The sequence below is a fragment of the Fragaria vesca genome, linkage group LG5 (genome assembly GCF_000184155.1).
Source record: "Fragaria vesca subsp. vesca linkage group LG5, FraVesHawaii_1.0, whole genome shotgun sequence".
In the NCBI taxonomy this organism is placed as follows: domain Eukaryota; kingdom Viridiplantae; phylum Streptophyta; class Magnoliopsida; order Rosales; family Rosaceae; genus Fragaria; species Fragaria vesca.
This window is the reverse complement of record NC_020495.1, coordinates 26764378-26790314: the sequence shown is the minus strand read 5'-3', so window position 1 is coordinate 26790314 and position 25937 is coordinate 26764378. Positions and strand designations below refer to the sequence as shown.

At 38.7% G+C, this 25937-nt stretch overlaps 2 protein-coding genes across 2 annotated transcripts; both read right to left on the bottom strand.

Annotated features, from left to right (window-relative positions):
- Positions 1–17550: 17550 nt before the first annotated feature.
- LOC101298896 (UPF0481 protein At3g47200-like) lies at positions 17551–18977 on the bottom strand. Its single transcript, XM_004300562.1, has 2 exons — positions 18893–18977; positions 17551–18787 (listed from the first exon to the last, which is right to left on the bottom strand). Exon 2 carries the CDS (start codon positions 18780–18782, stop codon positions 18081–18083), a length of 702 nt encoding a protein of 233 aa, XP_004300610.1. The 5' UTR covers positions 18783–18787; positions 18893–18977; the 3' UTR covers positions 17551–18080.
- Positions 18978–19607: 630 nt separating this feature from the next.
- LOC101298608 (homeobox-leucine zipper protein ATHB-40-like) lies at positions 19608–21476 on the bottom strand. The gene is made up of 3 exons (XM_004300561.1): positions 21276–21476; positions 20863–21176; positions 19608–20139 (listed from the first exon to the last, which is right to left on the bottom strand). Exons 1-3 carry the CDS (start codon positions 21370–21372, stop codon positions 19903–19905), a joined length of 648 nt encoding a protein of 215 aa, XP_004300609.1. The 5' UTR covers positions 21373–21476; the 3' UTR covers positions 19608–19902.
- Between the last annotated feature and the right edge of the window lie 4461 nt (positions 21477–25937).

Genomic DNA, 25937 nt, shown 5'->3' with positions numbered 1-25937 from the left:
GACCAGTTGGCGGTGTTCGTGCAAGAAGATCATGAAGAAATCTCCATTTGTGTTGTTGCATCATCTCTAAATGTTCGTTTCCATGGTGATAAGGACCAAAGGACACTATATGAGGCTGGTAGTTGTTTTTGTTTATTTCCACAAAGCATCGAGGTACTTTGAAGATGCAACATGAACTGTTACCAGCTGATGGATGCAGTAGCCATTTTGTTTCCTCTATTCTTTGCTCCAATGATGTCATCTGAATGTTACTTGTGGCTGCAATTGTAATCACAGATTGATCTCCTCCTCCATTCGCCATTGAGAGCTTGATACTTTAGCCAAAATATAGACAGGGAGGGGAGGATTATTAATCATGAAACAAAGTTGAATGACATAAATATTAGACGAGGACAAACCTTGTAAATTAAGAGCAAAAGGTCCACGTTAGTACCGATGACTTCGAATAGGGAGTTCTATGTCCTCTGATGACGAAGATAGCTAGCTTGTTTCTAAATCACAAGGCTGAAATACTGAAGGAGTGCAAGCACGTAGAAATTCTGAAATTCATAACCTTACTACAGGTCAACAAGAATAATTCGATTCCCCGAAATTGCATAGAAAGACTTTCTTTGCTTAATATATCCTATATATTTCCATAAGATGGAATATTAAAGATCGATCAACTAGCCTTTTGTTTTGTTTTTTCGATGGGTGCTTGTGACATGGAAATCATAACTCTGACTTGCGGCCCTGTGACTTTCATTGCTTTAAACCTGGTTTACTTGTTTAGAGCTAAACGGTAGGCGTACTAGCTAAGAATGTCTTGGCTTATGGTTTGAGTAGCATATGATTTGGTATTCTACAAAAAGATGTTTTCTGACAACTTTACGGGATGTATTGTTTTTGTACTGCTTCCTCATTATTATATCGTATGATCTCTTGTTTCTAACATATATGAGATGGTAAAAAGTGATCACCAATACAAGAGATAGTACAAATCACGAATACAACATATAATCAATCACCAGGAGAAACAGTGCAAAAGCCGCTAACAGTTTGAACAGTAATGAGCCATTGATCATTGACCATCTTATGAAACATGCATCCGGTGAGTTGAGTGGCATAAGAATTTATTACCAACGCATAGTGCAAACTTGCAAATTAGTCTTCCATCCAGTCGTACCATGCGAGCCCTTGTGTATTTGCTCCTCCTCCTCCTCCTCCTCCTCCTCCTCCCTGAGTAGTTGCTCCACCTCCCCCTGCTAGCACCTTTAGATTCGGATTTTTCACCTTGATAAATTGAGGATAATACGTATCACTGTTGGAGGGCACTCTGCACTTAAGTCCATAATCTTTGAGTGGATCAATTATCCTATATGGATAATCTCGGTATAGACTTGAACTTGTTTCGTTGACATTACTGACATCGTGAAAAATTGTACCTCGAATGTACTTCACGAACCGCTGTTGGGACTTGAATGGAAGTTGTTTAAACCACTCTCCGAATCTTCTAACTCTGTAATCCTCCCCAGTCTCGTCGGGGAGTTTCTTCATTCCATCATCTAATTCAACTAGGCCTAAAAGTACATGTATGGGTTTTTTTGGAGAATTGGCGCATCTGGTTTTGAACCAAAGAACCGACACACCAAAAAGGAATTCCGGGTAACGAGACTGTCTGGTTTGGGGCATCATCTCTTCATCTTCAGTTGCGTGCCCTATACCTTTTTTATCACTCTTCTGAGCTTCAGCTTGATCTGGACCACAAGGATGTGCAGTAGAGAGATTCTGGATGAGCTTTCGTTGCCTGAGAAACTCAATTGGCAGACAGGGGTGTCTGAACTTCTGACGGAAGAATTGTTGAACAAGTTCCCAGAATAAATCAAATCGGGTACCAGCCGGAGCTTTGTTAATTAGCTCTATGAATGTTTTCATTCTGAAATCTTCCTCACTTTCCTCTTCGTGCCTTTCGAGTATTGCTCTTGCACCTTCATGCTGATCAACTTTGGTAGATATCGTTTGAATCTTCCGTTGTTGATCATCAGCAGATAGCAGGCTGAATCCGAAAATCAAGAGACGTGAGAGTAACTCAGCAGCGCTGTGAGAGTCTTGAGGCTTAATGAGCAGCTTCTCATGCCAAAGATATGTTAGATTATTTGGCCGTTTCTGTTCAACGAACTCTAGGAATCGCACTTGGGTAAGAAAGTCCACATTCTTACATAGCTCCGTGAATATTCTGAGATTGAATTCCTCCTGGCTTTCGTTGTTGAGCTTCTCATCATCAGTTATGGAACCTTCAACTATATCAGAGAGTTCTTCAATCACCAGTCTTTGTACATCGACGGTTTGTCCCTTGAACCAAATAACTGACAAGCCTAGGAAAGATTCAGTAAAATGAAGACGATGTTCTGAACTTACTCCATGAGTGTCTTTGATTTGCTGCTTTATCATATCCACAACGGTGAACGGGAAAAGATTAACCCGTTCATAACCACCACTGGATCCCTCATATAGCTTCATAAATGTTCTCAGCCTGCAATCCTCCGCACTTTCCCCCGAGAGTGGCTCGAATATAACATCGTGGTATGTACTTCTACGAATTTTCTCCATCGCTTGTAGTTGATAACTGGGATATAGTCGGCTGAACCCGAAGATCGTAAGACGTATGATCAATTCAGGAGCTTTAGTGGGGCAGTTCTCTAGCTCAGCTGGTTTTGGAAGTACAAACATAGCTAATCGGTGTCAAGGTTTTGATCAGAGGCGCTGAATCGAAGGAAGATTAATTTACAAACTCTGGTTTCTAAGGTGGAGGGTGATAACTAGTCAAGGTTACCAGGGTCGACATATATACTGTTTAGGTTCACATAATCATCGAAAACTTCACCAAGAGTCAACTGCTTCAGACAAGTGGGTGCTTGAACCTCTCTCTCTGCACAGAGGTTTTTCAATTGAACCTCCCTAAAACTTAAAAAAAAAAAAATTTAAAAAAAAAAAATTATGGTACTAGTACGTAAGGAGTGATGCTAGAGACACCAAATTTTTATACAAAATTAGAATACCAAATTATGTGGCATATGCCATATCATTATCTTTAAATGCCATGTCATTATGTAATTAGCTAGTCATTTCCATTATCTAAAAACTAAATTAGCCTATTCTAACACAACTAGATTTGTCTTATAAAAATAAAACCTTGAACCCTTAAAAACTCATCTTAAGAAAAAAGAATGTCGACATTCAGATCAACCATCATTTTTTTGAAATTTTTCAGATCAACCATATCATATTGTCCACCAAATTTTGTTTAGCTTTTCTGGATCGTTAAGCACTATTTGTATTAGTACGCCTCACAACATCCCAATGATCTTTATCGTTAATTTGATTATTATCTTGGAAGAGAAGAGATAGAGGAAGAGAGGAAGGTGAAAGTGATCGATATCATCACAATTTGGCAGTAAAATGTATTTATTCATTTTGGTTATCAATGGTAGTAGGATCGAAGTTTATTATGCAGCAAATCCCAGCAATGGTATATTTTTTCACGATGAATGAAAATCAAGAGTCGAGAGGGACTCTATTTTCTTTCTTTTATTTGTTACTTTTTTTTTCTTTCTAATTAATCGTTTTTGTTTTTTTTTTAGAATAGTTTTTGTCTAATTTGTTGTGATGACAAAGTAGAAATTAATGGGTAAAAAATAATTCCATGTCAGATTCCACGTCATTCGGTATGTGTTTTTGGTAAAGAAATTTGGTGTCTCTAGCATTTTTCGTACGTAAGCTCTCTTCTATTAAATATGTTCGAAAAATTTTAGATGAATACACCATCTGTGACTTGCATTAATCACCGATAACTAAGAAAGTGGGGAACCAAATTCGTTTAAAGACTTTTATATCACCGAAAACAGAAAAGAAAACAAGATCTAAAGAAGAAGAAAAATGTATAGTCCAGCAGCTCCAGCTTACAATAAGCCGGTTGACTATTTTTTTTTGAATTTGGCTTCTCTATTTGAATTTGCTTGGATGACTTCTAACCATTAGATTAAGTATAATCTAGGGTACAATAAGCCGGTTGACTTCTAACCATTAGAAAAATGTATAGTCCAGCAGCTCCAGCTTACAATAAGCCGGTTGACATTTTTTTTTGAATTTGGCTTCTCTATTTGAATTTGCTTGGATGACTTCTAACCATTAGATTAAGTATAATCTAGGACCACCATGTCATTCTTATGTCATCCTTACTCCATCTAATGGTTATAAGACATCAAAGCAAATCCAAACAACTTAAATCCAAACAGAGAATCCGGATCATCTTCTTTTTAATTTGGCCAGCTATTTGACTTGCCAAAACCTAATAAATATAACTAATTAGAAAAGTTGAATATATTTAAAAGGGTGCAGCTATTGCCGCAGTCCAAACGAGTTTGTTCATCTGTACATTCTCTTCGCAATTTATATGTATTTTTTTTTTTAATTTCAAAGTTGAATGACATAAATATGCATGAGGGATAATTTTGAAAAGAGAAATGAGGGCAAACCTTGTAAGTTGGTAGCAAAAGGTCGTTGGAAATATTGGAGAGTAATAGATCCCACGTTAGAAAAGTGACAAATAAAATATAAGTTATAAGTGAGTGGATCATTCTTAATTATACCAAAGTCTTTTATGATTAAAACCCAACACCTTAAAAGTGGTTAAGTTGAGATAATATCGGTGTAAGATTGATCCATGGGCCACGCTTGTCGCTGTTAAACATGGTATCAGAGCGGGTCCCTCTCCAAATACTTCTTCAATTCTCATGAGCCTGACTGGGTTCTATCTCTCAGCCAGTTCAGGGTTCTTATCTCTCATGGGCCCAACTGAGTTTTATCTCTCGCTCAGTTCGGGGTTCTTATCTCTCATGGGCCCGACTAAGTTCTATTTCTCGCTCAGTTCTGGGTTCTTATCTCGCCATCAAAAAGTTCTGATTGGATTGTCACCAAGTGTCCCTTGGTTTGTTCCGTCCCAATTCATTCCACGTGCAGATCTTGAGTCAGGTTGCACGTGAAGGGGCGTGTTAGAAGTATTGGAGAGTAATATCCCACATCAGAAAAGTGACAAATAAAATATGAGTTATAAGTGGGTGGATCATTCTTAATTGTACCGAGGCCTTTTATGATTAAAACCCAACACCTTAAAAGTAGTTAAGTTGGGACAATATCGGTGCAAGATTGATCCACAGGTCACGCTTGTCACTGTTTAACAAAGGTCCACGTTAGTACCAATGACTTTGAATAGGGAGTTCTACTATGCCCTCTGATGATGAAGATAGTTAGCTTGTTTCTAAATTACAAGACTGAATGAAGGAGTGTGGAACTATGGAAAGCCCTTACGATAGGTGAACAAGAAGATTTGATCCCTCAAGGGACTGTATCTTCCCCGAAATTGCATAGAACAAGACCTTCTTTGCTTAACATATATTTCCATACGATCTAATATTATAGATCAATTAAGTACCCTCTAATATTATTATAGATTTTCCCATCTGTCCCCTTTCTCTTGGTATTAGGGTCTAATTGAATTCCAAATCGTCATCAAGTAGAATTAGATTTCATATGCTTAACTCGAACTCTAGAGTTATATGGATCTGCATAGAATTATAGAATCTGTAAGGTGGATGAGTTACATATTACAAAGACTTCTAGCTAGTAAGATCATGAATGTACGTAGATTGTGCTAAAAATCAAGGTCATGATAAAAACTTGAAGAACAACCATGGAAAATGGTAGAGAGAAAACGAAGTGAGCTACTGAGATTGATAACATCGTAATTGTACAAAAATTGGTTTTCAGCTTTTTTATTCTAAAAAGGGATTTATCTCTATTTATAACAGTTATTATAAACCTGGACCACAATTGGGCTTATATGTTGTTCAACTGGGCCTTCATCATCTTAACATTTTCATCATCTTAACAGTGATGATATCGTTGCAAGAACTTAGTCGATTCATTCTTGTGTCTATCATTTCAAGGGTGAAGGGAAAATTCGACCTCGTTTTGTTCTTTGCATTATATGCTTCTTCTTCTTCTTCTTGTTTGCCAAAGAGATACTGAAGTTGGGCCTCTTTTTGAACGTTAGATATTGGGTCTAAACTTAAACCCTAAAGTCTAAGACCACCTAAAACCTTTCTCCGCGGCCCAAAACTTTGGCAAACAAAACATCTCGTTTCTTCACGTTTCGTTGCCCCCATCTCATACTATACTATTGTTGCCCTTCTGAAAACTGAAGATGTCCAGGACTTCCATGGAGATCAGAGCTTTGCAAGGTCATATTCGCGTTCTTTCTTGCCCTTTGAATTCGAAGATTTCCTGAGCTTTGAAAGGTATTTTTTCTTTTTCTTTCAAGTACTGCCACAGTCAGGATTCGGAAGTTTCAATTCAGGTAAGTATTCGGTATCCCCTTTCTAATCTATGGTTTTATATCTTTCCCCTTTTCTCTTGAGTTTAAGACTAATGGGTTATCGAATAGAATGTAATTTCATATGTTTAACATGAATAATCTGCATATAATTATATAAAACTGGTAGGTGGGTGAGTTGAAAGTTTCAAACTTTTTTATAGGTGTCCGCAATTTCTCAGGGTTAACTTCTTTTTTCCTTGCTTTTGGAATTTAGGGTGATTTGCTATATATAACCTGTAACCTTTGATAATGAAACTTTTGCTTTGGCTTCCATTTGTTCTGTGTTTTTGGTGTCTGCTATACAAATGTCTATGTTTCTTTATTCAATATGATTTTATGCCATGAACACTCTAATTAGTAAGCTAATTATTTTTCTCCAAACAAATGTAGATTAAAAAAGATAAGAAAGAAAAAAGAATAACTCACCTAAAATGCCAACTCTAGTGCACCTAAACAAAATGAATAATTCACCTAAAATGTCAACCTAGAAGGTGAAGACCATGGAGGTTGGAAAATGGAAGCTATGAGCGCTTCGAATGAAATGAAAGTTCTAGTGGATAATGAGCCTTCGAATTTGCAAATTAACCATTCACTTTATAATTAATTTTGGGCCAAAATATATCTCATATCCGTTTAGAACAGAGTGAATAGCTGTTCAGGATTCTGGGGCTTTTGTAGTTTTGTTACTTCAGCTTAGATAGATTCTTCATTCATCCATTAGATTCGGACCTAAATAAGATGACAAAGCCCTCACCCATTAGATCACTATAAACAATTTCTTCCTTTTCTGACCATCGGAGCTTCTAGTGCAAAGTGATAGCTAAATTAGTTGTGTACAAGTTTTGTTTGTACATTGTAGAAGAGCTGAAGGAACGGAAACACCAAGAAACTGAAATATTGCAATGAAAGCTCCTATAATTTCTGCCCTGTCTCTATCTCAGTTCCTCTGGCTATTTGGTTCTATTGCTGAACTATCAGGAATAATATTTGTAATTTGCTACTTGAATTATGAAATTAAGGCCACTCATCCAACCGTTTGAGCACTACTTCCTTCTCATCTACCTCCTCCTACTTGAGTAGTTGTTCCTCCTCTACTCCTATATTTGGAGCAGTTGTTCCTCCTCTCAGATTATAAGTTTTCAAGTTGAACGTATACAAACTTATAAACTACTTCCTTCTGATTGCCTTACTGACCTGAGTATTTGATCGAAATACTGTAAAGGATGATAATCTAGATCGTGAAATATCATGAGTTTAATGCATGCTATGTTATGCTCAATGGCAGAAAATGAAGTTGCTCAAACATGAACAAAACACTGGATAAAAGAATTCAAGACGGATTTGTTATTACATCACATTAAGTTCTGGTGCAAATCCTACTAGTTATTACATGATGGTGACAGTTACCATAAGGGATAAACCTTATTTGTAATTTGCTACTAAAGGACACGTGAGAAGAGAGTTACTCGTCCTGCCGTCTGAGTACTTTTTCCCTGCCCTCCTGTTCCTCCAACTTGAGTGGCTGTTCCTCCTCCTGCTCCTGGATTTGGAGTAGCTGTTCCTCCTCTTCGATTTAGAGTTTTCAACTTGATGAATTCAGGGTCAAACGAACACCTTCCTTCTAATGATTTTTTTGAGGAAAACCGGGTACCATATCTTATAGGCTGGTAACCTATATCGTGAAATAACGTAATTTTAATGTATTGAACAATACGCTCCATGGAAGAAAATTCGAGTTGCTCAAATGACTCGCTGAATCTTCGTAGTCTGAAATCCTCCTCACTTTCGTCAGGAAGTTTGTCACTTGCATCATCTTCTTCAAACAGTTCACTAGAAAGTATAACAGACACGGGGTTTCTTGGATGATGGGCGCATCGTGCTTTGAACCAAATTACTGCCAAACCCATGAAAAATTCAGCAAATCGGGATTGCTGGATTTTAAGTATCTCTTTATATTTAGATGTATGTAGTTGTAATGTAGCTTTTCGACCAAGCTTGGCAGCTTCAGGTCCACAAAACCAATCCTAAACAGAGGAAGGCTGTGCCATATACATCTTCTCAAATCTGCTGAGCCGAAAATCTTCTTCTGTCACCTCCAATTTCTCGACTATGACATCGAATCTTTGGCTTGACTGGTGCAACTTCATAATCCGATCAAACAGATTCTCGAGTAGCTATTTGTTCATGAGATGCCAAACGCCTGAACAAAAGAATGGACTCACAGAAGCGTGTTTCACGTAAGAATCTTTCCGTGAGTTATTCAAACACTCAATTTGGCCACCCACGGGAAGTTAACTAAATAGATCTTTTAATCTTGCGATTCTGAAATCTTCCTCGCTTTTTTCTGTGGCAAGCTGTCTCTTGTTATATAGACGACCTAATCCAACAGCTTTAGACATTTCCTCGATCTTGTTTTGCTGATCTTTCTCGACTAGTAGGCTGAATGCAAAGGCTGAGAGACTCATGCACAATGTTATTCCATCGTTCATCATTAAGTAAAGTGAATCGAGTGAATAGTATAACTAACCCAAATGACTTGGGAAATATCTGTACCTGCTTGGCTGCTGGAATCATCTCCGATTGCAAATGATTGTGTTGGAGACTTGATCAGATATTGCATAAGTCATAACCCAAATGACTAGTACATTAGAGAATGACTTGAACAATGGTCCTTTAATTTGGATTTTGGACTAAATAAGATGAAAAATCTATCATCCATCAGAACATCAGATCACTGTAAACACTTTATTCCCTTTCTGATCATTGGAGCTTTTGGTGCAAACGATAGCTAGACTAGTTGTGTACAAGTTTTGTTTGTACATTGTACAAGAGCATAAGGAAGCTCCCTTTATTTCTCCCCTCTCTCTTTGTCAGTTCCTCTGGCTCTTTGTGTCCGTGTCATATGTTGATCTAAGTTGATCTCAATCGCAGGAGTAGACCTCATTTGTAATTTGCTACCTGAACTGTGAACTTGAGGCAACTCGATCATCCTACTGTTTGGGCACTTCCTTCTCATCTACCTCCACCTACTTGAGTAGTAGTTGTTCCTCTTATACAAACTCTTCCTTCTGATGGCCTTACTGACCTGAGTATTTCATCAGAATACTGTAAATTACTGAAAACCATGAACCAACTGATACGCTCAGTGGAAGAAAGTCAAGTTGCTCAACCACGAACTAAACAGTACACACTAGATAAGGGAATTACATTCATACAAGACGGGAATCGTTATTACATCACATTAAGTTCTGGTGCAATCTTACTAGTTACCACACCATGGTAACAGTTACCATATGGATTACACCTTACTTTACTATTAAAGGACCTGTGAGAAGAGAACAACTCATCCTACCCTTTGAATCTCCCGCCTTCCTCTTCCTCTTCCTGCTCCTGGATTTGGAGTAATTACTTCTCCTCTGAAATTTAGAGTTTTCAACTTGAAGAACTCAGGGTCAAACAAACCCCTTCCTCCAAATTCCCTTCTTGAGGACCAATTGCTCACATAATTTATAGGCTGACAACCTAGATCATGAAATAACGTAAGTTTAATGTAACTAACAATCTGCTCCTTGGAATAAAATTCAAGTTGCTCAAACGCCTCTCTAAATCTTCTTAGTCTGAAATCCTCCTCACTTTCATCAGAAAGTTTATCACTTGCATCATCTTCTTCATAAAATTCACCGGAAAGTATAACATGCACGGGGTTTCTTGGATGATGGGAGCATCGTGCTTTGAACCAAATGACTGCAAAACCCGTGAAAAATTCAGCATATCGGAATTTTTGGATTCCAGGTACCTTATTTTCAGATATATGCAGTTGCTGTGTAGCTTTTCGACCAAGCTTCTCAGCTTCAGGGTAGCTAAACCAATTCCAAACAGAGGAAGGCTCTGCCAAATACATCTTCTTGAATCTGCTGAGCCGAAAATCCTCCTCACTCTCCTCCGTCAACTTCTCCACTATGACAGATTTGACGTCGAATCTTTGGCTTGAGGGATGCAAGTTCAAAATCCGATCAAACAGATTCTGGATTAGCTCTATTTGTTCCTGAGAGCCTAAACGCCTGAACAAAAGAATAGACTCACAGAAGCGTCTTTCACGCTTGAATTTTTCAGTGAGTTCATTACAACACTCAATTCGGCCACTCACTGGAAGCTCACTAAATAGCTCCTTGAATCTGGCCTTTCTGAAGTCTTCATCACTTTCTTCTGTTACATGACTTGATCCAACTTCCTTGGACATTTCTTCAATCTTATCTTGCTGCTCCTTCTCGAAGAGTAGGCTGAATACGAAGGTTGAGAGACTCGTGAGTAACTCGGTAGCACTTTCAGAATCTTGAGGCAGGATGAGTCTTTTGTGCGGAATTTTAGTTTCCTGCCGAAGCAGTCTCTCATTAGCAAAGTCGAGGAATTCTACTTGGGCATGAAAGTCGACTACATTCTTACGGTACAGAGTTGTGAAGCTTCTGAGTTGGAAATCCTCCTCACTTTCATTCTCAACTATACCATCCCCAACAGTACTACCACCAAGGTGTTTTTCAATCATTTCTTTTTGAAGATCTGAGGTTTGTCCTTGGAACCAAATAGTTGAGAAACCTGAAACAAAATCCGAAAAGCGGGACTGCAGATTATCCAAAAAGATGTGATCATTACCGGATTTGGGATATTTCCGATCAACAAGCAGGCATTTATAAACTTGGTCCGTATGATCTCTACACAGCTGTGTAAATCTTCGGAGTCTGAAATCCTCATCTGCTTCCCCAAGAATCTGGAGATTCTTCTCGGGTGCAACTTCAACAATTATTTCAATCGCTTTTTGTTGATCATTGGCTTCTAGGTGCTTGAATGTAGAAATTAACTCCCCAAATTGCCTCTCATGCATGAACTTCTTAATAAACATAGTGATGAAAATTTGTTTATAGGCGGATGGCAGTTTCTTGAGTAGCTCCGTGAATGTTCTGATTCTGAAACCCTCGTCTGTTTCCTCAGAGAGCTGCTCCACTGCAACATTTTCAACTACTTTTGTTAGGATTTCTTCTGTATGCAAACGTTGATCCCTGACAGATAGTTTGCTGAACCCGTATATTGAAAGTCGTAGCAGTAACTGATCAGGATGATAGGAACTCTTCCTGGGATGATATGCAGGTAATTTCCGGGATGAGAACATGATGTTTGGTTGCTGGTTTGCTTGGATAGCCGTAGATCTTAAATATATAAAGAATTGAAATTTGTTTAGTCCTTGTGATTTAAAGTTGACATCTGTTTAGTTCTTGTGGTTTTATTTTAATCTGAATAGTCCTTAAAGTCACAATTTTTCATCCAAATAGGCCTTATGGTTTTATTTTAATCAAAATAGTCTTTAAAGTCATGATTTTTCATCTAAATAGTCATTCCGACAATTTTCTCAGTCAGTTAAAGGTCATAAGAACTATTTGGATGAAAAATCATGACTTTAAGGATTATTCATATTAAAATAAAAGCATAAGAACTATTTAGATAAAAAATCATGACTTTAAGGACTATTTAGATTAAAATAAAACCATAAGAACTAAACAGATGTCGACTTCAAACCACAAGGATTAAACAATATTTTATAAAACTTACTTCAATCAAAGACACAGTGCAAAGAGTTTCAAAAGAAAAAACAAACGTATGCGGACGGTCTTGTTGGTGTTCTTTCGATCGGTTTTCTGGTTTTATTTTTGTCTTCTTTGTTTGGAGAGTAACTTATGACAAACATATCCACCCCAACAATGTTTGGAAGTTTCTGGCCGGGGATGATTACAAGAACCAGTACATGTCCAAAGCCGGCTAATATCTAAATTAGCATGAGCTTCTCCTAATTTAAGTGCTGAGTCATGTAAGTGATCAAGGGAAGAACGGTACTAGAGCTTGAATACTTGAAAAAGATTATAGCCAGCTTTCCTATAAAAGAAAAAAGTATGTGATAACTTTCGAGTATAATGTCAATTATTTCATTACTGCATCCTATATTTATACGATTTATGCTTCGACATTGCGAATGAGAGACTGCTTCGGTAGGAAATGTCAGATGCTGACAAAATTAAGAGGTAGTGATTCAGGCGAAAGTTCTCACGGTGAGCATAGGGGTTCGCCTTCATTGTCGATATCATGGAAGTGTTGCATGGTTCCGCAAATAGAATAAAGAGTTCACAAGCAATGAACCCTTAGTTAATTGGGTTTAGCATGCCTTTCACTAAGGAGAGGGGGAGGTGCAACAGGGGGTCCAGCAGAGGGTGGTTTTGCCTGTGTTTTCCAGCAGGCATGCTATGCCTTCCGGCACAGCAGAATTTTCCTAGTTAATAAGCACTTGAATCCATTAGAAAATACAAGAAGTCTCTTAATTTGATTGATAGTAACATGTAAGTTAACATCTCCGGTTGTTTAAGAATGCTTACTTGTAAACAAACCCTAGAGCAACTAACACAGGTAATATATATTAGGTTTCTAGTTTTCTCTAAATCTGGTTTGTTTTTTAATCCAAATGTGATGAATGAAACAATAGTTTGAAGCAAGCTAAGCTAAGTGAGTCCTCATCTGTTTCGTATTCAATTCTATATCCTCCTAAATCACTTGTCTTATTAGTTAACATATTTCTCCCAACTTCTAGCTTCTAATACCATTGTCCCAACTCCCAAACACATTGTTCTAGCCCATCACCACACACTATACACTTCCGCACCAAATTCTGACTTTGGTAACAAGCCACAAATTCTAACATTGGTTATCAATCAAACCCACAACAATATGGGTTTGTCAATGTGTAATATCCCACATCGGCCAAACGGAGAGGGGTTATGTGCTGTATATGTACATGCCCACCTCCAATCTAACACGAGGCCTTTTGGTGGCTCAGCGGCTTCGGAGGGGATGGGTACTCCGAGGTTAAGCATGTTGATGCGAGAGCAATCCCAGGATGGGTGACCTACTGGGAAGCTGCTCCTGAGCTGCCGGAAACAAAACCGTGAGGGCCGGTGGGCCCAAAGCGGACAATATCGTGTTACGGCGGAGCGGGTCCCGGGATGTGACAAATGGTATCAGAGCCACTCTGCCGTGTGGTGCGAGTGTGCCGACGAGGGCGTCGGACTCCTAAGGGGGGTGGATTGTAATATCCCACATCGGCCAAACGGAGAGGGGTTATGTGTTGTATATGTACATGCCCACCTCCAATCTAACACGAGGCCTTTTGGTGACTCAGCGGCTTCGGAGGGGATGGGTACTCCGAGGTTAAGCATGTTGATGCGAGAGCAATCCCAGGATGGGTGACCTCCTGGGAAGCTGCTCCTGAGCTGCTGGAAACAAAACCGTGAGGGCCGGTGGGCCCAAAGCGGACAATATTGTGTTACGGCGGAGCGAGTCCTGGGGTGTGACACAATGTCTGCATTATCTTGGTGGGATGAACCTCCCCACTTCTTTCGGGGCATGTACCAACGAGATAAGTTCAGTCTCCCTAATTTTCATTTTCATTGATTTTGTTTTACAGTGTAGTTTGATGTCTCTTATTTGGTGTTTTCTGATACTGACTTTAGTGTCATCCAACTAGCTTGTAATCTTTCTTTTTTATTAATAAATTTGAGGTGGGAGAGCATTTTGCTCTACCTAGCTCCTGTTAACAAAAAAAAAGCCCACAACAATTTCTAACATAGGCAACTCATGAATGCAGCAGCATAGTCATATAAGTTTGAAATATGAAATTAAGTACAATTGTTCGAATGTAACGAAACTCAGCAACAGATCGGTATGAACTGTGATTTCGAGCACTCATTCTAAGTTTATTGCATCAAACTAGAATGCATGGTGGTAACATACTAATACTAACTGCAAGGAAAAGAAAATGAACCAAAAAGTGCCTGAAATATTGTTACACTTGCCATAAGAGAAATTGCAAATATATTGTTGCTGCTCCTGCTCCTGGATTTGGAGTATGTACGTGTTGCTCGTCCTCCACTCCTCTTAGATTCAAACATTTCAGCTTGATGAATCATGCCCATTCCTTGCCGTCCCTTTCCATGAGAATTCTGAACATGGTATCGTGCTCTATAGGCTTGTAACCTAGATCATGAAATAATGTAAGTTTTATATATTTCACAATACGCTCTCTGGAATCAAATTCCAGTTGCTCAAACGCCTCTGTGAATCTTCGTAGTCTGAAATCCTCCTCACTTTCTTCAGCAAGTTTCTCACTTGCATCTTCTACTTCAAAAAACTCACCGGAAAGTATAACATGAACAGGGTTTCTTGGATAATGGGCGCATCTCGCTTTGAACCAAATGACTACCAAACCCATGAAGAGTTCAGCAAATCGGGCTTGTTGAAGTTCAGGTATCTCTTTGTTGTCAAATGCATGTAGTTGTAGTGTAGCTTTTGGACCAAGCTTCCGAGCTTCAACCTGGCAGAACCAATTCCAAACATAGGAACTCTCTGCCATATACATCGTCTTGAATCTGCTGAGCCGAAAATCCTCATCACTCTCCTCTGTCAGTTTCTCGACTATGACATCTAGTCTTCTCCATGATGGGTGGGACTTCATAATCCCATCAAACAGATTATGGATTGTCTCTGTTTGTTCAGGAGAGCCTAAACGCCTGAACAAAAGAATGGACTCACACAGCTGCCTTTCTCGAAAGAATTTTTTCGTGAGTTGTTCGAGAAACTCAATCCGGTTATCCACCCAAAGATGATCATATAGCTCTTTGAATCTTCTTATTCTTGAATCTTCCTCGCTTGTCTCTGTCGCATGCTGTCTTTGGTTATTCACATGATGACCAAATCCAACTTCCTCACACATTTCTTCAATCTCGTGTAGTTGATCCTTCTCGGGGAGTAGGCTGAATCCGAAGGTTGAGAGGCTCGAGAGTAGTTCAGCAGCACTGTCAAAATCTTGAGGTGGAAGGAGCCTACCGTGAGGAAGACCTTTTTCTTGCTGAAGTAGTCTCTCTTCAACAGCGTCAAGGAAGTAAACTTGCGGACGAGAGTCGACTGCTTTCTTACAAAACAACTCTGTGAAACTTCTGAGATTGAAATCTTCCTCACTTTCATCTCGGAGTCGTTTCCCGAGTACATCATCACCATCTAGTTGTTTAATCATCCTTCTTTGAGCATCTGTGGTTTGACCCTGGAACCAAATAGTTGATAAACCAAAGAAAAAATCTGCATACCGACTCTGCAACTCAGCCAAAAGAATGTCATGATTACCGGAAATGATATATTTCCCATCAACAAGGCATTTGTAGACATGGTCATTGTAATCTCTAGACAGCTGCGTGATTCTGCGGAGTCTGAAACCCTCATCAGCTTCCTCATGAGTCTGGAGAATCTTCTCCGGTGTATCATGAATGATTGACTCGATCAACTTTTGTTGATCACTAGCGTCTAGTTGCTTGAACGAAGAAATTATTTCCGCAAATTGCCTCTCATGCTTGAATTTCTTGACAACTTTGAACAGGAAATGATTTTTGAAAGTGAAAGGAAATTTCTTGAGCAGCTCTGTGTATGTTCTCATTCTGAAACCCTCGTTGCTTTCTTCGGATAGCTGCTGGACTGTGACATTTTCAGCTACCTTTTTCCGGATTTCATCTACGTGCTCATGTTGATCACTGACAGAAAGCTTGCTGAAACTAAACAGTGACAGTCGTAACAGTAACTGATCAGCATCTATAGAACTTTTCCTCGGCTCATACGATGGATATTTCTGTGATGACTCGAATGAGAACATGATGGCTGGTGGACGCTAAGGAAAGCTTACTCTATTGTGATTGAAAGCCTTAGTCCTCAACTCCTCAAGGTACGTACTCTTGAGTGAAAGAAGTAAACTGAGTGTTGAAGAAGTTAGGGACGGCACTGCCGGCCATGAATAAGTTTAAAAATCTGAACCAATCTACTTAAGAAGCTAAGGATCATTGTATTTAGTTTTAACTTGATTAAGGGTGATCGTATTTTATACTTGTCATCAAGGATAAGTTTCTGATCTAGCTGCTTAATAATTTGTAAACTGCCTTGAGAGTCAATGTACGGCAAAAGCTCAACAAGAGCAGGCTCAACACTATGAACTAAACCAAGCAAAAAACGGAACTGCCTAAAACGGCAAAATCAATGGAAATGTGATAAGATCGACATAGGTTTCAACAAAATGTTTTAAATGAATCGAAAGAGATTGAGCAATCATAATTTTAATCGAAAGATGATGATGAAAATTATTTCAAGGAACAGTACTGTAGAAAAACTTCAACAGATGGAGCAATTTTCTTCATGTATATTGAATTGTGTTTTGATGATTTACATTGCTGTGTTTATATAGAGGATTCAAGTCACTATTTGAATCCTACTTAAGACTGAAAATAATATGGCCAAAGCCATTTACACCATGCTGCTAATCCATGCTCTAGTGATTGATAAAGTAAGAAAGCCTATCAGAAGCCATGCTGGTTCAACAGTAACTTCATGCTCTACATGCCTTGTCAGCATAACACCCAACTGCTCACTGCACAAGGCTTGCTGTGCAGTGACTTAGATATCTGCAATATAACTCAATACTCTCAATAAGTACTAGTCTTCTTGGTCATATGCAGGGAACTAGTCAAGACAATTTCATGGCCTAGTAATAAGTCTTCTTGGTTGTCTGGACAGATTTTGATCACTAAGCTTTTGTTTCTTTAATCACATTAGAAAAACGAGCTAGCTAGATGTGTCTGTGTGTGTGTAACTAACAGTACTTTGGGAGTGGATTATTAGGCCTAATACTTTGGTTAGTACAGGAGAAACTAATAAACAAACTTGCGACTCGTGTACAATGTTATTCCATCCATGATGATTAAGCAAAGTGAACAGAGTGAACAGTACTTTGGGAGTGGAGAAATTAGGCCTAATGCTTTTCCGATCCACCGGATAATGGTGGACGTGCATATGCATAAACAGCAAAAAAGGCCTGAACTGCAGTGAAGAGTACGAGTATTACAGCAGCTAAAGCAGACAGGAAAGATCAAGGAGTATCGAAATACTTAAATCTGAAACCCGCCCATCGAACATGCCAAATGTTCCTGTGGTACTCATTTACATCCTTGAACAACTTCCATAGGTAGCATTCTTCTATATCAAAAGGCACATCTTTCCCCATGTATCTGAAGAAATGTGCAACCTCCTTATCAGTTGCAAGATAATTCTCAATAATGCTATTATCGCACAGAAATGTTGCGTCCATAGGCGTGCGGATTAGGCAACTCATGAATGCAGCATAAGTGGTTATGTGCTTTGAAGAATGAGAGTAACATTGTTCGAAGGCAACAAAATTCAGGAATAGATCCATACGAAGATCATCTAGTGTAATATGAGGGATTTGTACTCCATTAGAGAATCTGATATCCAAAAAACTCACTGCATCTCCTGGTTTGAACTTAATTCCGGCTAGATGAAGCTTTTTTGCTGATTGGATAAATTGAACACATGAGGTACTTCCTCTCCTAGTCTTCGATTTAATTCCTGCTAAAAACTTTTTCACTGCCTTCCCTGTGCTTGTAATTCTTGATAAAGGCTTTTTCGCAGATTGGAGCAACCGAGCTAATGGACGAACAATTTTAGGCTTTTCTTGAGGTTGAGGAATAAAACTTAAGCGAAAGAAATCAAGCAAATGTCTTCCTTCATCACTAGAATGTTGCTATAAGACTTCATCAGGTCTCTCAACTGCGTAGTTAAAGAATTCTAGAGCAAGTCTGCCAAGGGATGAGTCACTTTCTTGTCTTGAAGGTTTTGATTTGTCAAACAATGTTTGAAGAACCAAGAAAGGAATTTGGTTCTCCAAGCGAAAAAGATCTTGAATGAGATTAGGGAATATCCATGCCAAGTTGAAAATGGGATCATCCGGATCACTTGGAGATAATCTTCCAACTTTACAGAAAAGTTCAATAACAAAGAGACCATCCAACACCATCATTTCAACGAGATCGAGGCTGCAAAAATTGATTGTCTCTGAATAGCACCCTCTTATGTCCTCTTCCATTGATGACACAACCTGCAAGTAGTCATCAAGTCGTGGACCAGTAAGCGGTGTCCGAGCAAGCAGATCATGAAGAAATCTCCACTTGTGCTGCTGCATCATCTCCAAATGTTTTTCACCATGGTGATAAGGACCGAGAGAGACTATACGAGGCCGGTAGGTGTTCTTGTTTATTTCCACTAGGCATGGGGGTACTCTGAAGATGCAACAAGAACTTTTTCCAGCTGATGGATGTAATAACCATTTTGTTTCCTCAATTCTTTGCTCCAACAATGTCGTCTGAATATTGTTTCTGGCTGGACTTGTAATCTCATCAAGCACTCTTCCTCCATTCGCCATCGGTGAACTTGATGATGAGTTCATTGTAGCTATAAATAAAGGAAGAGAACATGTTAATCACAGAACTTTGCTTAGAATCTGTTCAAGAGAGAAGTTCCAAAGGAACGCAAACACATTGAAATTCAGAAACTTACAAAAAGGTTACAACCAAGAGAATTTGATCACTTATGGGACTGATCGAATCTTCTCTGATATTATTGCATATATATGGTACCATCTTCTGCCTCTCTCCCTTTGGTTAGTACATTCCATCTTTGATCAAAAATGATTTTATTTTTATATTTTGGGTAAAGGCTCGAGTTTGAGTTTTCAATCACATAAAAATTGCAAATATTTACGTATATAATCTCTAAACTAATAACCTTAGTCATTGCAATTGCAAGCTTTCTGCGAGAGGCTTTGCCTTGTGTTTGTCACAAAATTCAATCACTGATTTCATTAATAACCTCCGATACTTTCCTAGCTCAAAAGTCAAACTATTTATCCAACCAAAATTTCTGAGAGTATACTTCAAGTGACATAATGTTGGACATTATATCTATAGCTAGCTTCATATGTCAAAAAAATAGGTTATATGAGTGAAAAGTATAAGGTGTCCGTGGAACCTAATTAAATAGAGAGAAAAAGGAGCACCTTTGCTCATTTGTGAAGGTGAAATAATAAACAGAAACAATTGGATAGTTTGAACATGCCGTTTTCTTCAAGGCTGTACCTATATATAATCGTTGCGTAATGCTCCTAAGTCATACTTTGTTGGCTAATTAGGCAGGGTGTTTACTTATTGAGATATATTAACGTTGGCAGTTAGCAAAAGTATAGTAAATTAACTTCGTGTATGTACGTATTATCTTCTTCATAATAAAGACAAATTTTTAAGCATAGGTAAGCTATGCACAAGTCCAACGACAACATTAGTTTAAGAATTAACTTAATTTAGGAACTGAAATTAAGTGCCTAAATCAACTCATACGTTTCTCTAGTCGAGACGTATGCAAAGTTGTTATGTTAATACTTAATCATAATAATTACATTAATCTTCAGATTCCTAGTCAAGCACACTTAGTAGTACATAGAGGAAGAAAACGATTTACATTAGCTAAGCTTGTCACTATCTACAAAATTCTAAATTAATAACTAATTAAGTTCACATATACGGATTCATCCATTCCATGGCATTGATGTAGTTGTTTTGGGGCATGTAGAAAACATCATCATACTCCTCCACCCCAAACTCTCCGAAAAACGGCGGAGGACCACCAATATTCGCTTCCATCGACAGCGAGGAGCTCGGGCTGTTGCTCGAACCGCCGCCTTCGACACGCTCCGACAGCCTGTGGATCTCCTTCTCCGTCTCAGAGAGTCGCTCCTTGAGCTTTTGCATCTGCATCATCAAAATGAAGTACACTGTGTTGAGAATATGCTCGCAAAAGATTACAGATACGTACACACAGCTCCTAATCAGTCCCCATGTCATGTGGACCATACGTGATCATGTGATCTTAGCTAAGTGAGTCTGGGTTACTCCCAACAGGGCCATCACCAACCACCTTAAACAACATCAACGTGTACGGAAACACACATGCATTTTGCTGTGTAATGAGGTGGCAAGAAGCTATTGCTTGTTAGTAATTTCCCCCCACATTTAGAAGTGTGTTTTCTTCGAGCCCAGAGCCTCATTCACGTTCTCAAGTGCTTAACTGGTGGGTTGTATTGTCCTTTGTTCTTCTTTTTCAGAGGATAAGGCACATTTGAGGTAGGTTAAAGTCTCTGTGATATTTTCTTCGAAAGTTACAGACATATTTGACATAGTTAACTATTAACAAAATTCGGCTATGAAGTTTAAAGGTTTAAAAAGTCGTTAAATACTGTGTAAAAAAAAGGAATGCTCATCAGAAACTTGCAGAAAAATCATCTACTTTTAACCCTCTCTTGTACGTTAGCATCAGTAAGTTTTGAATTAAACCTGGAAATTTCCACTTTTCTTTGGTTCCCTTAAAACTAAACTAAACCAAACCCAATAAAGTCAAAGTTGTGAAACTCACGTTAAGCAAATGAGTTATCCAGAATTCCAAACAGATAGAGAGAGAGAGATTAAGATATGAACCTCGGATTCGAGCTTGCATTTTTCCACGATGACGTTTTCGTGAGCCGTCTTCAAGGTCGAGTACTCTTCCTCCAGCTTCTTGTTCTTCCATCGAGCCCTTCGGTTCTGAAACCAGACGGCAACTTGACGAGGGTCAAGGCCAAGCTGGGAGGCGAGCCTGTCCTTCTTCTCAGACTCGAGCTTATGCTCGTTACCGAAATTTAGCTCAAGAAGAGTCACTTGTTCCTCAGTGAGCTTCCTCTTCTTGGCTCCGGCGCCATCAGCTTCTCCGCTCTTGCTCTTCTTACGGCGGCGTCGCGGCTTTGTCGCTGCTACTGAGAATAAGAGAAAGCGAATTCATGTTAAGCATGGGGAGTTTAGAATACGGAAAAAAAAAAAAAAAAAAAAAAAATCTGCGCTTTTAGAGTACAAACCTTGTGGTACAATTTGCGTGTAAACATCAGGGTACATCTGAGAGATGAGTAGCATATGATCTTGATCAACAACTTGGTTGTTAATGGTGGTTGTCATGGTCTGTCACTCTCTCTCTATCTATATCTTCCTCTTTTGCTTCCAAGTTCTAACTCTCTCTTTCTGTACCTCTCACTTTCTCTCAAACACAGATGAGGCTCAATGGCTTGGGGAACAACGCATGGTTCCTTATTTATAGGGGAAAGTTTTTCTATGCGTACTCCTGTTGTTCTTCCAAAGAGATCGAGGGTTACAAAAATGCCCTTGGCTTTGTATATAAGCAATTAAGCATTACTTTGATTTCCAATTAGATTTTAAGTGTAAATGACATAAGGGTATAATTAACTCAGAGTTCATTGTCCTAAGCGCCTTTTGTATTTCTAGGGTTTATGGTTTGTAACCTTTTGTATTCAAAAAAATAACAATTTAGAAAACGTCGGTCACAATATATGGATAAACATGCACAAGCAGAAACTATGTGATGCTGATTAAACTGTGCTTTGATTAATCACCCTACTAACTAATGTCACGATGCTGAAGATTTTCATATCCATGATGGAGACAATATATAAAGTAGGATATAGAATGATAGATCAAACACCAAGTTCATTTCGATGATTCCCAATTTGGTTAAAACCAGTCTGTAGAGAAGTAATGTTGGGTTAGACTTTCCTAATTAGTCATTAACAAAACATAGATAGGGTAATTATGGTATGCCCTAAAAGTTAGAAAACCCTCTCCACCACGCACAACATGCATTGTAAAATCCAGATGGGTTGAGATCCCAAACCTGACCACCTCGAAGTCAATAAAAAAATGGAGGTGTGGTTAGCCTCTGGATTTGGACATGAAGCTCACTTTTGTTGTCTAATTGGGTAGTACGCTCCTCTTTCTATGCCAATTAGCCAAGCCACACTCAATCAACTTGAAGCTTAATTAGCTAGCTTTGTTGGCTTTATACTATAGGACCATGCGTGGCTCGAGACGGGTGAATATACAAAGCATGTCGATCAATGGTGTTTGAGAGTTTGCTTTAGCTAGTATATGTGGTAACATAGAAAAAGTTAAGTTTAGAGCCCCTTTTTTTTCTACCGAGTTTTAGATGGAGAATCATTAATTAAGTATTGTGGTAGGTGTGTCGATGTAGAATTGGATGAGGTTGGACGAATTTGAGGGTCACTGGAGATGTCGTCATTGTTGACGTTCTTCCTGACTACCACGTACTTTGCGCTCAATTGGCATAAAACACATGATCCGTCTTAAGATTTATGCTTATGAAATAGTGGCCATATCTTAAACTAGGGGTTTCATATCTTAAAAACCAATGTCATCTTCAGCATCACGTAGTAAGCACTGGATTAGAATATGATCTTCGAATCAACATGGAGGATTCTATAAACTGATGTTCACATTTACATTAATGAGCAGGATTGAGTGAAGTGATAAAGTCCTGAAACATAAGTGAAGCGGATGTCAGACTTACGTACATAGGAGCTGATATCGTTTAATCCTTGTTAGATTAATTGAAGAAGAAAAAAAATGAAGTGGATGAAGATTAAGACTTTTGAATGAGTAACTGATTCTCGATCTATATTGGTCCATATATAAAAGTGTTGGTGCATATAACTAAATGTATCGCTCATAATGGCCACATAATATTTCTCTTATCAAGTGAAAACACAACGTACGTACTTGCTATTGAATCATTTGAATGGGAACGGGGGGGGGGGGGGGGGGGGGGGGAAACAACATAATAGACAATTTGACAGTGGGAATACGTGGCAGCTCATCCTTTACCAATGCTCCGGGAAGATTCATGAATTTAGTACAAGAGAATTGCCCCATCACTCCAGGCCACTATAATCCTCCTGGAAAAGTTTATCTGTTAGTTGGAATCCATGGGAGAGCTCAAAGCAAACTGTCAGGCTAAAAGACATACAATTCCTAGTGTGAGTAGTGTCCTACCACCAAAAGGAAGCCTTCGTGCTTGACATTTTGTTCCTCGTTGTCTGCTTGATTAATGTTGTTTCATGATGAGAAAGGTGAGAACATACAATGTAAGCATATATGCTTCAGTGAGTTAAATGAAATAGGAAAATGTATTACATCATTTAGATCGACGATCATATATACGTCTAGGAACAAAGATAATAAATAGAATTTTAAACATGTGATTCATAGAATTGTTCTCTAAGGGCATGCACGTATACAACTCTATATATGAATATCTATATAAAAACGAACAGGATTACAATTTTGAGAAAACCAGTCTCGAATGTGAGCTCTGTCGTGTTACTATTTTCACACCCTTATTAGTTTTAATTAACGACCTGAGTTTTCCAAACTACATGGGATGTCTCGAATTAATTGATTAAAACCTAAATACATTGTGGAGCACTTGAACTAAAAGCTCATTCCTGTGGGTCAAAATATTCATTAAAAGTCTAGATACATTTACAAAATCTTAAGCTTATGCATACACTGATAATTGGCTATAAGGTTGGCTACTATAACTCTTTCAACAAATACATCATGATAATTCGGACTTCAACTATAAATATTTTGAAAACGACAAAATATGATATGTATATCTCGGAGTAAATCGATCAAAATGTTAATCTCCTAGCTCTTAGATACATAAACTATCATAATAGGGAAAATTTTTCTGTACCGAACGGCATGCCATGCCGAACGGTTTTCCACCCTTAGATCCCTACCCTGCCCCACCCCCACACCCCCACCCCCCCCTGTTGAACGGTGCAGATCCGGACGGTATGCCATACCGTCCGGTACGGAAGACAATCCCATCATAATAGAACTAGAAATAAAGAAAAAAAACCAAACGCTAGCTAACCTATGAGTCAGAGACCCTACAACCAAATACAATAAAACAACAATAAAAACAAATCTACCTTACTTCGTCCATGCTTGCTAACAATGAGTGCCGCTAAATGTTGATCTTGAGGTCGATATCACTGAGCTTAACGTACCATACTACGTCGTTTTGAGTACTCCACATAAGTTTAGTATTTATGCGTCACGATCAATCTCATAGATATTTATCAATTCACAGTGTTACTCTAATTTAGTGATAGAAGAAGACAATGTTCCTCGTCCGTATAGCTCGGCTGAGAGCCACAGCCAATGGCGGAGCGACCGGAAAAAAGTGTGTGAAAGCGATGGTTTCAGTCCGCACATGGGAGCAACTAACCCCCACATCCGCGTGTCGAAACCCTAATTAGGTTTCCTAGGAGGACCACATATTCTATCCTTCCACGTGTCGGCCTTCCACTGACAGATAAAACCTAACACAAACCTGCCCTCCAATCAGGGATCACTTGTCCACGTTACCTTGCTATAACCGGCTAGCCGCCATATTATACCACACCCTAATTAATCTGCTTGTGATTATCACTAATTAATTATTAATTATTAAGGACCCCCTGCCTGCACATAGCACATTCCTTGCCTCACTTTCCTACTAGTCTTTGGAAGACTTATCTTCTTTTACCTCTTATGGGTAGGTTAATCCGAATTTATCCGATCGCATCCTCACGTCGTCATCTTTGCCTTAAACGTGAAAGGTTCTTTGTCTCACGACACAGAGCGTTTAGGGTTCTTTGTTTCTGTTCGATCGGGTCAAAAACTTACCCAGAAAAAGTCTGAGTCATTCACCCTAAGTTTGATTTGAGTTGCGGGACACGTGTTGGGGTTTCCCTGAGCTTCTCGGACCCCATTGTTGGAGAGGAGTAATGGATGAATCAGAAAGTCAAGAGATTCATCGATTGGGTTCGGGTTTTGTGTGCTGGTACTGTTCATGCATGGAGGGTTTTTGTTGCTATCTGGTTTTTTAGGGTAAAAGTTTTTTGTGTGTTTGCCAACAGAGACGTGACATGTATGACTTGGTTTCATGTGCTTTGCTTAGCGAAGAGTGAAGACTTAGACTGGGTTTGCCAATTAAGAAAGGAGGGTGGGAATTGGGAAACGATAAGCATGCGAGCTTCCTTTAAAGTTTAATTACTAGGGTTATAATTTGGATTAAAGTACACTGATGAGAGGTGAGTAAGGATAAGGATGAAAAGCAAGTGATCGATGAAGAAAGAAAACAAAACAGAGAGAAAGAGATTCTTGTAGCTGGCATGCGCGTGGTTTGGAAGAGTTCCTTTGTATATATGCTAAGCTTTACGAGTTGTTTAAACATGAGGTTTAATAAACTAATTGACTGATTAGTACTAGTAATCAGAGTTTTTTTATATTAATTATGAGGCTAACAAATGAACAAGAGGATACTAAACAAATGGGTGTCATGTTTATTCCGACAATAATCACTGTTGTTTCCCATCTTCAAACTCTGATTTAGATGCTAAACAGCTAATCAATGGCCGTAGTGACTAAGATTTATCAGGTTTTTAATTATGAATTAGGTCAATCAGATCAAATATTTTCCCCTTGTTTAAGGGGAAAGTTCATATAATGATACATGATATCGATCTAAATCGCAGTTAGAGAGTAGTCATCTTTGATTTACATCTGTCTACAAACAACTTTTAAGTTTATTAATCTCTTCAGAAAATAATATGCAGTACTACTGGTCCCTGGACCCCTGGGTTCAGGAAGCCTCAGTA